The following is a 15452-nucleotide window of genomic DNA, read 5'->3' on the forward strand; positions in this document are numbered from 1 at the left end:
GTGACCTCAGTATTTCTGAAATCCTGGATATGGCTCTAGTTTAATGAGATGCATTTAAATGATTAAAATACATAGTGTCCTCCTCTAAGATCTTCTCCAGTGGGCTTGTGAAGTTCATTATTGAGCAAATGATGCATAGGTCATTATAAGGTCATGTGCAGCTGCAGTGCAAAATGACATTTTAGCTCCATAGCCCTTACATGCTTTTTAATTTCTAGTTTGCAGATTAGGTTGCTTTCTTCACCGATTTCCTGCCTGCCTGCACTTGTCTCAGTGGAGATTTGGAGAGACTAAACTATATGAAAAGGGGAAAAAGGAGGGTGTCGCTCAGAAATGTTGTACAGACACTTTTGTGAAGAGATTACAGTGTTTTCTCTCATTCTCATTGGCTTGGCCCGCCGTGACAGATGAGCGGTTGACATGCCCAGCATCATCCATAACAAGCTTCCAACTTGGTCCCGTGTGAATCCCATTCATGCGCCCAGACTGCACTTTTCACTTCTACTTTGGGTAAATGCTTCAATCAGTTTGGCATGCACGGTTTTTATAATATTTCCACAACAAAGACACACAGAAAATATTTCTTTGAGACTTCATCAACACTTTTCATTTTTACGCACGAGAGGAGCATGGGTTTTTTGGAGAGGCGTCTTACTTTAAATTAGGACCGGTGTTTGTTTTAATGAATGTCTTGCCAGTTTTTGAAATGGCAAAACCTTTAGATCACATCAAGAGACCCATGAACGCCTTCATGGTGTGGTCCAGAGGCCAGAGGCGGAAGATGGCCCAGGAAAACCCAAAGATGCACAACTCTGAAATCAGTAAGAGACTCGGCGCGGAGTGGAAGCTGCTCACCGACTCCGAGAAGCGTCCGTACATCGATGAAGCCAAGAGACTGCGGGCTCAGCACATGAAGGAGCACCCGGACTACAAGTACAGACCCCGGCGCAAACCCAAGAGTCTGCTGAAGAGAGACCGTTTCGTTTTCCCGCTGCCGTCTCTACTCGGGGACGCGGCGGAGCACTTGAAGGGATTTTCCATGGACTCTTTTCTCGTCCCCGGGGATAAAGCCAGAGCTCTCCTGGCCCCCGCCTGCTCATCCTCCTCGTCGTCCTTCTCACTGCTGGAGCCGATGGGTCACTTCAGCACCGGAGCTGTCCAGCGGATGGCGGAGATCCCGCACACTCTGTCCGCCGGAGCTCTGCCCTACAGCGCGCACACGTTTGGATACCAGACTGGAGGGATTGGGGCTCTGGCTTGCGCCGGACAGCACACACATACCCACTCGTCACCCACCAGCCCCGGCTATGTGATGCCATGTAATTGCGGCGCCTGGTCTGCAGCCAGTTTACAGCCTCAGGTAGCTTATATTCTCTTCCCCGGAGGGATGACCAAAAGCGGCATGGACACGTACACTTCACCCAGCTCCAGTGTGTGACAGACTGGATTCAGCTGGACTCTGGAGGTTTTGGAGACGCACGGTCCTGATGGGAAAAGTTTGCGCACAGGACCTCTCCATGTCTGTAAGAGCTGGACTACAGCAATGCTATAAATATGAACATACATACAAATATCCCTGTAAAATGCTACAGTTTATGTAATATCTTTATATCATGTTGGGATATTATTACCAAAACATTTCAAAATGCCATAAATTACTGTTTAGCTACAGTAGCAGAGCGCCAAATACGCACCACAAGCCCTTATATTACTGGATGCATATTCCCTGTAAACACACTATAGAGTAAAGATGTGAGGTTGTTATTTTGTTATTTCTTTGACAAGAAACAAAACAATTTAAAGTTAAATGCACATGGCTCAGATATAACACAATTTTAAGAGGATCAAAAATCAACACACCAACTGACAAAGCTTTCATCTTTATCTGTCAGTCCTTTAAACATAAAGCTCCTGTGGTCATGAGGGGGGAGAAGAAGCAGCAACAGCATCTGTGTTTGCACATTTATTCTGATGCAAAAAAAAAAAAGCATTAATTTTGCATTAATACAGTCTTACATTTGGACAGTAACAGCTGATGCCTAGATTTTGAAGTCAGTGTAGGGATAATAAATGTTTTCATGAATGACTGTGTGGTAATTGGAGTCTTTTTTTTTCTCTCTTAGGAGTGACTTGTATAAAAGTTTTTTATATAATCGGCTAAATCTGTTTTTAATTATCATAATTGTGTGAGTTGGTCATTTTATTGATACTGGAGATGATTTGGATCACTGCAATTTCCCAGGTTGAAGTATCATGAAATGTCACTCTATTGACTGACAATTTATTTCCATGTTTGTTTGGTTGTTTGTTTGGTTTATTTTTGTTGTTTTGTTTGTATATTTTTCTTTGTTAGATGTCATTTCATGTCAGCTGTCAGCTGTCATGATATCTTCATTGGTATTACAGTAATAAAATGAATCTGGGGAAAGTTTGCTGTTTTCATATTCCTGATGACCCGAGTCTTTATTTAAACTAAAGCTTCAAACTCCTGATAAGAAAGACTAAAACCAAAGCCAAACACATGTTAAAATAATGCCAACAGCAACTGAAAAACACAACAAATATCATTTTCTTGGCCCGTCATATTTGGTGACTGCTGTATGAGTTTTGTTTTCCATGTTTGTGGGAGAGAGTGAGAGCGAACCCTGCTCGTGATAAGAGAAGAATAGAAACTTCTCTCCTCCCCAGTTGTTGACAAAGTGATAAGGTGTAAAAAGTTGAATCATGGAAATCATATGAGGTAGTGTTTGTTTCACTGTTAGTAAGAGGAATGAGTCCTCACACTGAAACCGCCTTAGTCTCGATGTACGACAGCTCATAATCGTGTTCTGTAGCCATGCTGGGACAAAGTTATTAATCTCATCTGGTTTGTGTTGTCTATCTTATGGCCTCACCTCTGATCCTGGATCAGCATATAAGGATCATAGCCAGGGAGTATTTTTGAGTCTTTTTTTCCTTTATTACATAATACACAGTATGCAACAAATGTTCTTGGCTGGATTTCAACCAGGGGTGTTGCGATTACATGACCAGCGTCTTAACCTTTGTCCACCATAGGACAACTCAGCCAGAGGGCTTTCACCTGACATCCTGGGTGGTCCAGGAAAAGCTTTTAGGATAAAGTACCAGGTTTAAAGTCAGGATACTGCTGAGATTTTATCTTGCTGAGGTGTTCCTGAACAAGACATCAAATCCTTATCAGTTTCAGGTCTAGTGTAACTGAGCTTGACCTTTGACCTTCCTGTTGATGTGAAAAAGTTAGAATATTAATATATATATATAATATAGTTGAGGCTGATGGAGTGACTCATTCATGTGACGGTGTATTTGCGTGTTTGTCTCTCTGCAGAGCTCACTGTTAATTTGATCATGCGTTCCGCTTTTGGTATCACAATTCTACTCAGACGTTGGCGGTTTTACCGAAATGCTAGTGATTCAATTTCCTGTATTTACATTTAAACTCTTAACAGTCAGCTCTCATGTAGGTGCCAGGTGCGCCTATCACTACTGTGTCCACACCTCTCAACACAAGGTAGCCCAACCCATACTGCCGTATCACTCACTGAGCGAAACCCAGCCGCCTCCACCCAACGTCACCCATCACTACAAAGTGCCACCTTACCCATTCTCATTCTCAGCCTGCTCATCACACACACCTTTACCTAAACCTCATTTATATATGCAGATCAACTTTAGGTATTAGGCTCTAAATCTATTGAAACTGGACGGACACACACACACACACACACTGCCTCCCAGGTTTATTTCCTAACTTCTGAAGGAGACCACAATGGCGCCCTCAGTCCTGCAGAATGGTGGATTCGTTTTGGGTTTGATTGGTGCAGCAGCCCTCATCGCTGCTACTGCCATGAACAAATGGGCCGTCAAAGACAGGCAGGGGGATGTGGTGACGTCCGTTTATACCTACAAGGGTCTGTGGCAGGACTGTGAGACCGCTTCGTCTGGATTCACTGAGTGTCGCCCGCTCTATGGCCTCCTGGGCTTTTCAGGTAGGACGAGACTTTGTTATATCCTAATGTGCAGAGATTCTCCATCTGAATTAGTTTAATTTTATTGTTGTCCTAGTAATTAAAAAGCATCAAAACTGACAATTCGTCTCCTTCAGTCATGGCCACAGTTTTTTTCTATTGAGGAAGTTACCACGTATGTTTGAGCTCTCTCATTTATACTTTTGAGAGCGAGGGAGATGTTACATATTTATTGAACTTTCTCTGATAACAAAGATAGTGGTGCAGCAAGTAGCAAAATATTTAAAAAAAAAAAAAAAAAATAGTTTTTTATCTGAAGTGTCCTTAACCATAATTCTCCAGTGCACACAAGATCCAAGAGGGTGGAACTAGCTCTTAGATAATGAGGCGGGAAGTTGATTTTGTGGTACAGAGGTCCATGATAATGTGTATAAGCAACATAAAAGTTAATCTCTTTTCTTCTGTCATCTCTTTACTGCCACCTTGCTGTAAAATATCCAGCATAATGAACAGAACATGTTGCACAGCTAGTGCCTATTTGTTTAATCTCTTCAAAATGGCTTGAAACATTTATTTTAAATTACTGAGGAGATCTAAAAACAGCAGATATGCCAGGCTGTGTATGAACTATGTAAAGATGCACTGAAATATTTAAATTTGTTGTAGTTATAAAAACACAGGATCCTGGATTTTAATGTTTTCAGCAATAAACAACAAGCATTGTAAAGCTTTAATTAATGTAATGTAGATTGTGTGGCAACTTAAGTGTTTATTTAGGTAATTTTTAAATAGTAGAATAAGAAATCTGAAAAACTGATATAAAAATATAGTTAAACATAACACAAAACATTTATTTGTGGGCCATTTTCTTGTTTAAAAAAAAAAAGATTTTGAATTAAATCTAATTCTCAGTTTCTGTCGTCCTCACACAAGCTCTTGTTCCGGCTGTGGAGCCTATCATTATCAGTATTTGCATTTGCACCAGTGCATTGTGGTTCCCATAACGGACAACTGCGCTGAGACTCAGTCAACACAGTTATCAAAAAGAGAACAAACAACAAGCAAAGGGCAGGTTCCTACAGGACATATACTATAGCAGGACAGACTTCACATAATGAGATGAAATACACAGTTCAGCATCGACCACTTCTTGTAAAAGTCAAAATAAACTTCATACTGTGTTGTTAGGTGCATCATTTAAGTCAATATGATGCAGATTATTATACAATAGAAGATCAAGATGCAAAATTAACTTTTTGTCCAAAGAATGAATGGATAGTGAATGTTCAAATTAAACAGCCACTCGAGATCACCATTGTTTTTTTGGCTGTTGAGTGAAGCAAATGTACCAGCAGGTTGCATATTTGACCATCATTTGGCTGGTGGCTGATGCATTTAAAAAAAAAAAATTTTTATACCTCTAGTGGCTGATTACAACACAACAGTCTTCTCTAAATGGGACTCAAAAGGCAAATGTGTGAATCCTGATTTGTGGTTTTAGAAAATTGGACTCTCTATAATATTCCTGCACTTATCCTGTGTATGTTTGCTGTCCATTAGGTGCCTTCCAGGCGGTGCGAGCCCTGATGATAGTGGGTGTGGTGCTGAGTGTGCTCGGGTCGGTGGTATCAATTTTCTCCCTTAAATGCCTCTCGATGAACAGCATGGAGGACACAACCAAGGCCAAGATGAGCCTCACCGCTGGCATCATGTTCATCATCGCTGGTGGGTCAAAGTTTTAGATAAACACAACTAAACACAAGTTTAAAAAAGAAGTATATGAACTTAAAATAAAGCAAGCAGCCTCTTTATGGAGTCAGTAAACTAAATAGTTCCTGTCTGTCTGTTTCAGGTGTGTGTGGCATTGCAGGAGCTTCCATCTACGCCAATCAGATTGTGTCCACTTTCAGGATGTCGAGCTACAATAACTATGGAGGAGGAATGCAGGGCGGGATGGGGATGGGTGGAGGAATGGGAGGAATGGGAGGAGGGATGGGAGGAATGCCAACGTAAGATATGTTTTAATTATTATTTATATTATTCACATAGTGGACACACACCCATGTTGTTCTGCTGACCTATGTTGTGTTTACAGATACACATTTGGCCCTGCGCTGTTCGTTGGCTGGATAGGGGGTGGCGTCCTGCTTATTGGCGGCATCCTGAAATCTCTGGCTTTCAGGGAATTGGCGAAAGATGACAAACCAAGGTGAATCCACGCACAGGTTTACAACCATTTATGAACCACTCTGCAATCCCGGCACAATTATCTTCATGCCATGTGATGCTTCTTGCTTTTCAGCTACCCCGGAGTTGTTTACAAACCTCAGTCCCACACCAAAACCGAGCAAGATGATCATCATTCAGAGGGCGGCAGGAAAGCACACAATTACGTGTAACTTTAACCAGTTTGCCTTTTTACCTGCAGCATGCTTTGTAGGATGGTCTAGTGGCCTCATGTGTGCCCACATTCAAAACTTTACTATTTGATGTGAGTCAATCATGTCTCACATCTGAACAGCTTTATAACATGCGTAAGAAGGAAATACGGGCAAAATATTTAGTTTTCACACACACAGCTCAGTGGTTACTAGATGTGTGAATGCTCAAATTCTGTGTGTAATCAAAGCTTTTTTTTAACTTGAGGTTTAAATCATTTGTTATGTATGTTTTGAGAATAAAACATCGATTTCTGAAATGTGTGTATTTACTGATAACATGAATGCCTAATGTGAAACCCAAGTTAAGAGTCAACTGAGTAAAGGCATTTCAAGATGTATTGATCTATTAATTACACTCTTTTTCCAAGTGTAGTTTATCTGTAGCCAAATTACAATAATGTTCTTGTATATTTACACTGCCTGCTGTGCTTTTCATTAGAAAGAATCTGTAACCATGTAAAGTCAAATCTGAAGTGTGCTTATTCAGGCTGGTAGCTGTATGAAATAGTGTCAGGAGAAGCTACTTTAGATGTCTTTTAAAAAGGTATACACAGTATTCATGTAGTCTATTCAATACAAGTTCTGTAATGGAAAAGGCAAACAGATGTTTTGTGGTTCCTCTTCCCTTTCAAAGAAATAGCTTGCAGGGAAATACATAATCAAAACTGTTGTCCATATGTAACTTATAATGCACTTAGGTCTGTAGTTGTGAAGCAGTGAGCATAAATACATGTTTTCCTTCATTTTAAAAAGGGAACATGCTGACCCAACAAAGCATTTTACTCATGAATCCAAATTTTGGTGTGGTTAAATTCAGGAGATAACTTTTGGTGTTAGTTTCAACAATACATTTAAAATTTAAGGCTGCATTAAGAGTTTGAACCACACATTGATTGAGCAGCACTGGGCTGCAATGCATTTTCAGATCACTAGATGTCAGCAAATTAATGTCTTTGCTTTTAAATGCCTGCGTTGACACAAAGCAGTAACTTCTACTAGTATACGTAGAAGAATAAGAAGAGGTGTATTCGGTTTTCACACACTTGAAACTACCATTAGACAAAAAGATACCATATTGACACAGGAACAATTTTTATTTGTTTATTGTTGCATATTTAAACCTCCACCTCACTTGCTCAAAAACCAACATCCAAAACAAAATCCAGTTTCTCTTCAAAGCAGAAGACGCATAAAAACACAAATGTACATCAGAGCTCACATCCCAACACTGGTTTACTGTGAGGTCTTCACTAACTTGTGCCTCGGCATAGACGTCTGCATTTGGAGAGCAACTAGGACTCATTCATTCTTACAACAAATCCTTTGTCACAATGTTGAGCATTATAAAAAATAATCATACAAGAATATCGGACACACAGACAGAGAGGGGAAAGAAAACTCCCACACACAAAGAAACAAAAACAGGTCATGATGTGGCGCATTTTTTTTAGACCGGATGGAAACACTTTGATTCATGATTTATATGTGATGTTGATCTTCAGGTGTGCTGTCTGATTATGTCTTTTCACACTCTCACATAAGTTATTTTGGAAATGGATGATTTTCTGATACAAAAACAATGACTTAACAACCATCTATCAAGGCAGAGTTGTGTACAAATTGATACATAAAAGGGATAGTTCACCCAAATTCCAAAACAAACATTTTCTCCCTATCTCCTCCAGCCATGTAGCTAGTTTCTGTTTCATTTACTCAGGTTTTCCAATTTCTTCCACAACCTGAATCCAGTGGATATTAATAGAATTTTGTTTGTGGTCTTTAATACATTAAAAAGTTATATTTATAGCTACATGCGTTTCCAGAAACAGTGTCCCTGTTTCATTGAGACTTTTTCGTCAGGAAGAAAGTATTTCCAACGAAAATCTCTTGACGGTGCACTAGGTGGTCTACAGTACATTGTTTCTGAAAAGTCAAGTTGCTGTTCAATATTTTAAATGTCACTTTTAAATGCCGTAAGGTCAACAAACAACAAAAATCCCAGTCACCTGAAAGAGAAGGCAGAAATCCCAGAGTGATATCTCAAAGTCTCAGCATATAAAACAGAAACTATCTGTGTGACTAGATAAGACTAGAAGTTAGTGAGATAATGTTTCTTTGTTGTTTGGGTGAAGTGACCCTTTACCTAAAGACTTAAACAAAAAAACAAAAAAAGAAGATTCCTACACCTATATCCGCTCTAATTTCTCACTTAGGAACTCCTCCACGCTGTCTGTGTTCCACTTGAGGATGCTGAGTTCCTCGGCCATGTTCCCGTTATCGTCCAAAAGCTTTAGTACAGGATCGGAGCCTCGCACGTACTGATGGTGTGGGAGGGAGTGAGAGTGAAAGAGAGAAAAAGAGAGGAGGGGTGTTAGGAATGCAGGCCTGCCCTCAATGCAAATGACAAATATTCATAGAAATGCTTCTGACTCATTGAATCAGCATAATCTTGTTTTAGCCCACAGGACTGTTTGTTTCTTGTGATAATCCCTAATGTGTCTAATTATGACATCACACTGCAGCGTCATCACATACCTTGATCTGAAGACCCTTGAACATCTTTGGCTTGTCGCTCCTGACGAAAGCTGGGGAGATAAAAAGGGGACGAGACAAATGTTGGGTCATGAATCAGTCAATTAAGCCTTTCTATTTTAGCGTCTGTGATTAGTGACAACTGCAAAACCTCTTGAGAATGCAGCGTTAACAGCGGAGGAGACAGTTGAGAACACACAACGGCTACAGCTGAGGTAAACAAATGACAGCCATATGGCACAGGCGGGGGCTCCAGCCGTCCAGCCCCATACTGAGACGAGCTGCAGTAACTCCCGGCAACGTAACCCGACACTGAATTAACCAAATGTTACACTGAGCATAGATGGGAGGTCTACTCTCAGCAACAGAAGATAAAACACTTCAAAAGCTTGTTTGAAAACCAGCCCTCAGGCGTTTTAGACCACCTACTGCACAAAGTGATTTCAAAAAAGGAAATATTTCAAACGCATCCTTTCTGATTAAGACACAGAATCCCCTTAAGCACACAATTACTTTCAGAGAAGAGGAAGGAGGATAATATTGGATATAAACATAAATATCAGAATATTAAAAGAGAACTCACCTTGGACTTGAGGGAACCTGCCCAATTTTCATCCACACACCTCAAGGATGGCCCCAGGGTAGAGCTGCGTGCAACAAACACATCATTTAAGTCCACGAGAAGGGGTTCTTCCCCCCACACACACACATCAATGCCCGCACACAGAGACAAAATGGGCTGCAGCCCTGCTGGTGGTGGGACGCCTGGCCTGGAAGAGTAATTTGATTCAGGCAGACTGATTCATAAATGTGTCCGGGCGACTCCTTGGGGGTCATTAAACTGTGAGCCTGTGCATATGGAGCAGGGCTGATGGATGGCAGTTTGTGCAGGGCTCACTTGTAATCAAACCTCCAGCACCAATATACAATAAGTTAGAGGAAATTGGAGTGTCACAGCAGTATTTCAACACCGGGCTTTGCTCGCCGTGTCAGGGAGGAGAGCGGAAAATAGCCTGCTCGGCTGGTTCACACAGCAAATTAAATTAGGCATGCAAAGCGAAAATCCTTCCTTCTTCCTTTGTTCCCCGGTGTTTCTGTAAACAATCCGGCATTGCAGAAATTTAATTTTCGTGCTTTTCATTTAATCACACATGGCAGATCAGAGACAAGTCGCAACTCTGTGGAGAACAGGAGACTAAGAATCAAATGATAGACCTGTACCTGCATTCGCTGGAGCATATCATGCATATCAGCATATCATATACATGTTCATGTGCAGAAAACTATTATTTATCCTTCCTCTGTATCAGTCATGTCAATACCAAAAGCATTTATTAAATATATTGCTTTCCCAACAGATCCAACCATGTATCATCTTCATCGAACTATAAAATACCCTATAGACCTTACAGGCAGAGAAACTACGTTCACTACAGCCTACAAAAAGATCACCATTAAACATAAATAATGATGTGCGGTCTATAAAACAAGTAACCAAACTTTGTTATACCAGCAGTCAATAATCTCAAACTACAAAGCAAATAAATAAATATATATAAAATACCCAAAAAATCAGTTTACACGACTTTCGTTTCCTTAAATGGGGATTATAATGGATCATTCAATCCTAGCTCTTTTGCAAAGACCACTAAATGATTCTAGCGTGCCTCTTACCTCGAAATAACAACATTTTAGGTGCGTGTCAAGATGACGGATAAGGCAGGTGATATTATATTTTTTTCTTACCATCACCAAATCCCATTTAAAGACTAAAACCAACAATGTGTTCGTCTGTCAGCACTTTCTGACTCTACCAGCCTCCCTGTGGCAGTAAATCTTTAAAACTAGGTCACCAATATACAGTTTCATTTTTAACTAAATAATTTACTGACGCACCTGGGCATTATAGTTTATAGCAAATGTCACTAAAACAGGAGTAAATTGTGCATTTGTTGAGGACTATTTTGTGGTGGGAGCAGTTTTTTGTTTGATTTAATCAAAAACAAACTACAGTGTCCATGTTCATCATAATAAACAGGAAATGTCACTCTGACATGCAACTCATTGAAATATTTCACTAGTTTCTGGCACAGAGGAATAATATGTATCACACCACACGGGCAATACTTGTTAGTGGGATCAATTCATTCATTTGTTCACAATAATAAAAATACACCAAACTCTTCCTTCGAGACTTAAAACCCTGAAACGGAGCCTTCTCTTGTTACATCAACAACTGTACACTCACACTGGGCCTGATCTATAGAGACCTACTGTGCAGTGGCACCCAAGGGAGCTGAGGTGCTGCTATGCGCGGGTGCTCCGCAGAAGAAGTGCACATTTGAAAATGGGTAACCGAAATGTCCTCCATGCTCAGTGAATCTTACTAATCGACCGGGCTGCGCAGTAAGCCATTACTCAGAGGGTTTAATGACACGGCACTGATGTCGATTGCGAGACTTAAAGAAATTCTTAAGGTAGATAATTGTTGCAGTCTGAGGAGAAAATGTGCTTAGTTACACAGTCGTCTCCACTGGTAACCCTAAGAGTGCAGCTGGAGACGTGCAATTGCTCTTCCAAGTGACATTTTCGCTCAAATCGTGAGAAGAAAGGAGGACTAATCTTTTCCTAAGTGTCTGTCTTGAACAGAGTTATCATCAAGAGGTGTAAGCAACACTTTTCCAAGGTGCTGTTGCTAGGATACCACACACGCTCTAGGGACTTTGCTTAATGAAAGAAAAATTACATTGTGTTGCCGCCATCACTTGACTCTGCGTTTATCCGTCAGAACCCAGCGGGGAGCCCTTTTGAGTCTCCTGTAATCACTGGTGCAACGAGCACACAGCAACACCTCCTCACCGGTTACAGAGGGGTTCTTACTGCGCTTACATTTCGACACCATGGGGAGAGTCAAAGCGGGGTTAAGGAGCCACGACTCAAAAACATCAGAGAGGAAGATTGAGAGTGACAGCTAAGTGACAGAGGTTGTGTGTGGCGGCTCAGATTTGATGCACAGCTCTCAACAGTGTTAACAGACCCGGTGACAGAAACGCTAAAACTAAGTTGTTTTTAGTAGCGCTTCAAATGTTGGGCAATGTGGTCCTGTCAATAAATATGACACTCTCACGAGGAGGTCTTCTGAATGCTACTACTACCCACCAAGGGGTTTGTCCTCAGTGAAGCTACAGTAAATGATGACAGATCAGCTCAAGCACCCAAAACTAATAAACTAAATCTGCTGCGCGTCGTTAAATAAGTGTCCTTTGAAGTGTCAAGTTTCAGTCGTAAAATAGCAATAGATGCCTTTCATTTCATCCTTTTACTGCACGCACTTTTGTTAATCTTGTTTATGGTTTCACATCTTCTATTCTCACAGAGTCTCCTTTATTAAGGTCTTTGTAACACGCTCCACGCTGCGAATGAATCGAGACAGGCAATTACTTTCTGTTTGCCTGTTCCGTCAGCTATGTTGTTCCCTTTACCTTGCGCGCTTCCATCTGGGCCTCCTGCTGGCAGCACTGCCGGCAGTCGGGCTGGAGCTTGGTGAGGCTGAACTCCCCGAGAAGGTCGCAGGAGCTGCACAGCAGGTTGCTGGAGAAGCCCAGCTCCCTGCACGCCTCGGAAGACAGATCGGCACCGTACGCCGACAGCTGGAGAGAGGAAAGAGGAGATAAAAGAGACACAGGTGAAAAAAACATAGTGTTTTTATGAAGCGCTTGCTGACTTCTCATAGGAATTAATTTAAAAAAAAATCCATACACAGGACATGAAAAACTTGACAATATCGATAATGTGTGTTTACAAGTACTATAAAAGCCTAACAGGAACACAGATGAGAAGTACATGATGTGACTGAAAATGAAACTAAAATGTAAAGTGTGTATTTTGAGTAATAGAGCCGTTTACTCTTTCATAGTCTACAGGACAGCACTGCTGCAACTACAGTGTCATATATTAGTCTGCAAGGTTTTGACTCAAATAATTAAAAACAATTTAAAATCTTACAACTAATTAAATGTTTTTATATAGCGTGTTACAGCTAATAAGACCAGGCTGTATCTACATTGAATTTGTCATGTGGTCATCTTGGTTATTGTCCAGCGACTTGTCCATATGTGCTGGGCACTAGAAAAGGTGCAGGACACTCAAATGAACAAATCAATCAATAAATTGCAAATAGGCATTCAGCTTTTGCTCATTATCCAACAATAACTGAAGCACTATTCTTTGGTACAATAGATTTTGTCCAGTAGATATGTGGGTGACCCATACACGGAGTATAAAAATAAAGATATACGGTCTATGGCGTGAACAACAAGAGCAGCATGTACAACTTGAAGTTTGAAAAAGACTGACTGACACAGTGAATAGCAGAAGACTCTGCAGCTTTTGGCCAGTTTGTGTTGTGAGTTTTTAGTTGAGACTCTGTAATCATGATCTGTTTTCACTTTCAGGATTCACTGAAGCTGGAATTCCTTCAAATTGCGTATCTTAATCAAAACTAAAGGTCATTATTTGACTGTTTGTAATACATTTTGGAAACTTTCTGCTTTTTGAACTTTCTCCCAGTATGTTTCCATTAAAACTTTGGCAGATAAGATGATGTTTAGGGTAAATTAGTGTGATGTCGGACACCTGAGCTCAAATGCATCCATCTCTTCTTCTAACAAATGTTAATGAATAGGACTGCTGTCAAATTAAACCAGACATGTCATTAAATCACATGACATCAACCATGTGATGCCATAGATTAGAGCTGGGTAATCTTTAAATGTCAGTGACAAAGGATTTAAAGTAAGATAAAGAGAGTACTTTATTTTTACAGCAAGCTATTTGACAAATTCAAAATACTAAAAAGCAGTGGAGGTTAGTAAAACAAATATAATTAAAAGCTAAATAATATACACAATAGATAAATAGAAAAACTCATTTAAAAAATAGAATAACTAAAAATAGATTAGAGATTACAGATTTAACCATAACTAGTAGCCTAAATAGTTTATTTATTTAATCTACACTTATTGTATGAATTAAGGTGATTTAGACGTTTTTTTTAGCCTAGTCCTTAAAGGCACATAACCTGGGACAATTTGAAGGCAATGAATGTAGTTTTTTAAAAATCATTTTCACAAACAGAATAAAGGTGTCACAAATCTGTAAGCAGGTATAAACATCTTTCAGGCTTTGGCTCTGATGTCTAACAGTCTTACATGAGTGTAAGTGGTGAAAAAACAAAGAATCAGCTGCTAAATATCATAATTTATGATTCATCAGCGTCATGACAATTTGACATTTTCATATTTGCCATTTCTCTGACAGTGATATCTTCAGATGTGAGCAGAAAACACCTTGGTCATCTCAGAGTGGTATAGGGTGTGTGGATATAATGTATTAGTTTCATATCGAAATACAGTACCAGTCAAAAGTATGGACACACTTTCTCATTCAAAATAATGGGAAGGTGTGTCCAAACTTTTGACTGGTACTGTACATTGCTGAAGTGCCAGTTGCTATAGCTGCGATGTCCGTTTAGTACATGTAAATCTGACACACCGGAAGTCCGGGCTTATCTTTCTCTCTCGCTCCCATAAACACCCGTTTTGACACAGCAGTCGGTTTATGAACACTAAAAAGCAGTTATTTAATAATTCAGACAGTGATGATGCCTCAGTTTCCCTCCTCTGTTCACAGGTTTGGAGGACAAGCCACGTCATGTGAAGCTCAGCAGGATACGGATCATAAAAGTCAACAAAGCGTCAGACGGTCGACAGCTGTGCCGACTGCTGCTACTTTCAATACAACATCACTGAAAGAGGCGACATGTGCTCAGCTTCGGTGTTGATAAACTCACCGTTTGAAGGAGCGACAAGAGCCACATCAGATACACTTCTCCCGACATTTTGGATCCTGTGTGCTCCGCTGCCCCGAGGACCCCTGTACTAAAAGGAAGGGCTGCCCCGCCGCGCCTGACCGTCTCTATACTTTGTTTCTCTCCGTTATTGTTTGTCTTACACATGTGTAGTTATTACTGTACATATGCTTCACAATAAAACAATATCTGAAAGAGATTAATAATATATTTAACAGTTTTGTTTGTTTATTTTTCTCCCTTTCCTTGTACTGTTTGTCATTTGCTTCACATTTTTACCTGAATAACTACCTAATAATAACCTCTTGTGTGTGTTCATATGTTTTGGTTTTTTTTTTATTGTTTGTGATTGTATTATGTTTTTACTCACTGCTGACATGAAAATGACATTGATTGTTTTTGTTTTGTTGTTGTTTAAATGTTCTTTCTCATGCCACAAATCCATTGTGAAAAAAAGTTTATTTTGTTGTTATACATTTGAAATGAAGCATTATATTTTAATCCACACAATTCCGTAATTATTAAGAGAGAAATCATATATTTAATGTAGATTATATTTAAGATTCGATCAAATGTGCGAGATAAACAGTTTAAGTGTAAGTTTTTTAATTAAAACTTTCA

At 40.0% G+C, this 15452-nt stretch overlaps 3 protein-coding genes across 3 annotated transcripts; 2 read left to right on the plus strand and 1 right to left on the minus strand.

Annotated features, from left to right (window-relative positions):
• The first annotated feature begins 682 nt into the window (after window positions 1-682).
• LOC133990596 (transcription factor Sox-14) lies at window positions 683-1438 on the plus strand. Its single transcript, XM_062428957.1, has one exon. It carries the CDS (start codon window positions 683-685, stop codon window positions 1436-1438), a length of 756 nt encoding a protein of 251 aa, XP_062284941.1.
• A 2352-nt stretch (window positions 1439-3790) lies between these two features.
• On the plus strand, window positions 3791-6397 carry cldn18 (claudin 18). Its single transcript, XM_062429377.1, has 5 exons — window positions 3791-4010; window positions 5550-5714; window positions 5842-5998; window positions 6085-6198; window positions 6292-6397. Exons 1-5 carry the CDS (start codon window positions 3791-3793, stop codon window positions 6386-6388), a joined length of 753 nt encoding a protein of 250 aa, XP_062285361.1. The 3' UTR covers window positions 6389-6397.
• Window positions 6398-7517: 1120 nt separating this feature from the next.
• Window positions 7518-14891, minus strand: selenof (selenoprotein F). The gene is made up of 5 exons (XM_062429398.1): window positions 14814-14891; window positions 12445-12612; window positions 9546-9609; window positions 8966-9015; window positions 7518-8748 (listed from the first exon to the last, which is right to left on the minus strand). Exons 1-5 carry the CDS (start codon window positions 14859-14861, stop codon window positions 8617-8619), a joined length of 462 nt encoding a protein of 153 aa, XP_062285382.1. The 5' UTR covers window positions 14862-14891; the 3' UTR covers window positions 7518-8616.
• Between the last annotated feature and the right edge of the window lie 561 nt (window positions 14892-15452).

This window comes from Scomber scombrus, chromosome 11, assembly GCF_963691925.1.
Source record: "Scomber scombrus chromosome 11, fScoSco1.1, whole genome shotgun sequence".
NCBI classification, from domain to species: domain Eukaryota; kingdom Metazoa; phylum Chordata; class Actinopteri; order Scombriformes; family Scombridae; genus Scomber; species Scomber scombrus.

Coding starts and splice junctions, on each gene's coding strand:
- LOC133990596 (XM_062428957.1), top strand. CDS start 683: ATGAATGTCTTGCCAGTTTTTGAAATGGCAAAACCTTTAGATCACATC.
- cldn18 (XM_062429377.1), top strand. CDS start 3,791: ATGGCGCCCTCAGTCCTGCAGAATGGTGGATTCGTTTTGGGTTTGATT. Junction 5,715..5,841: donor CATCATGTTCATCATCGCTG/GTGGGTCAAAGT, acceptor TGTCTGTTTCAG/GTGTGTGTGGCATTGCAGGA. Junction 6,199..6,291: donor GCGAAAGATGACAAACCAAG/GTGAATCCACGC, acceptor CTTGCTTTTCAG/CTACCCCGGAGTTGTTTACA.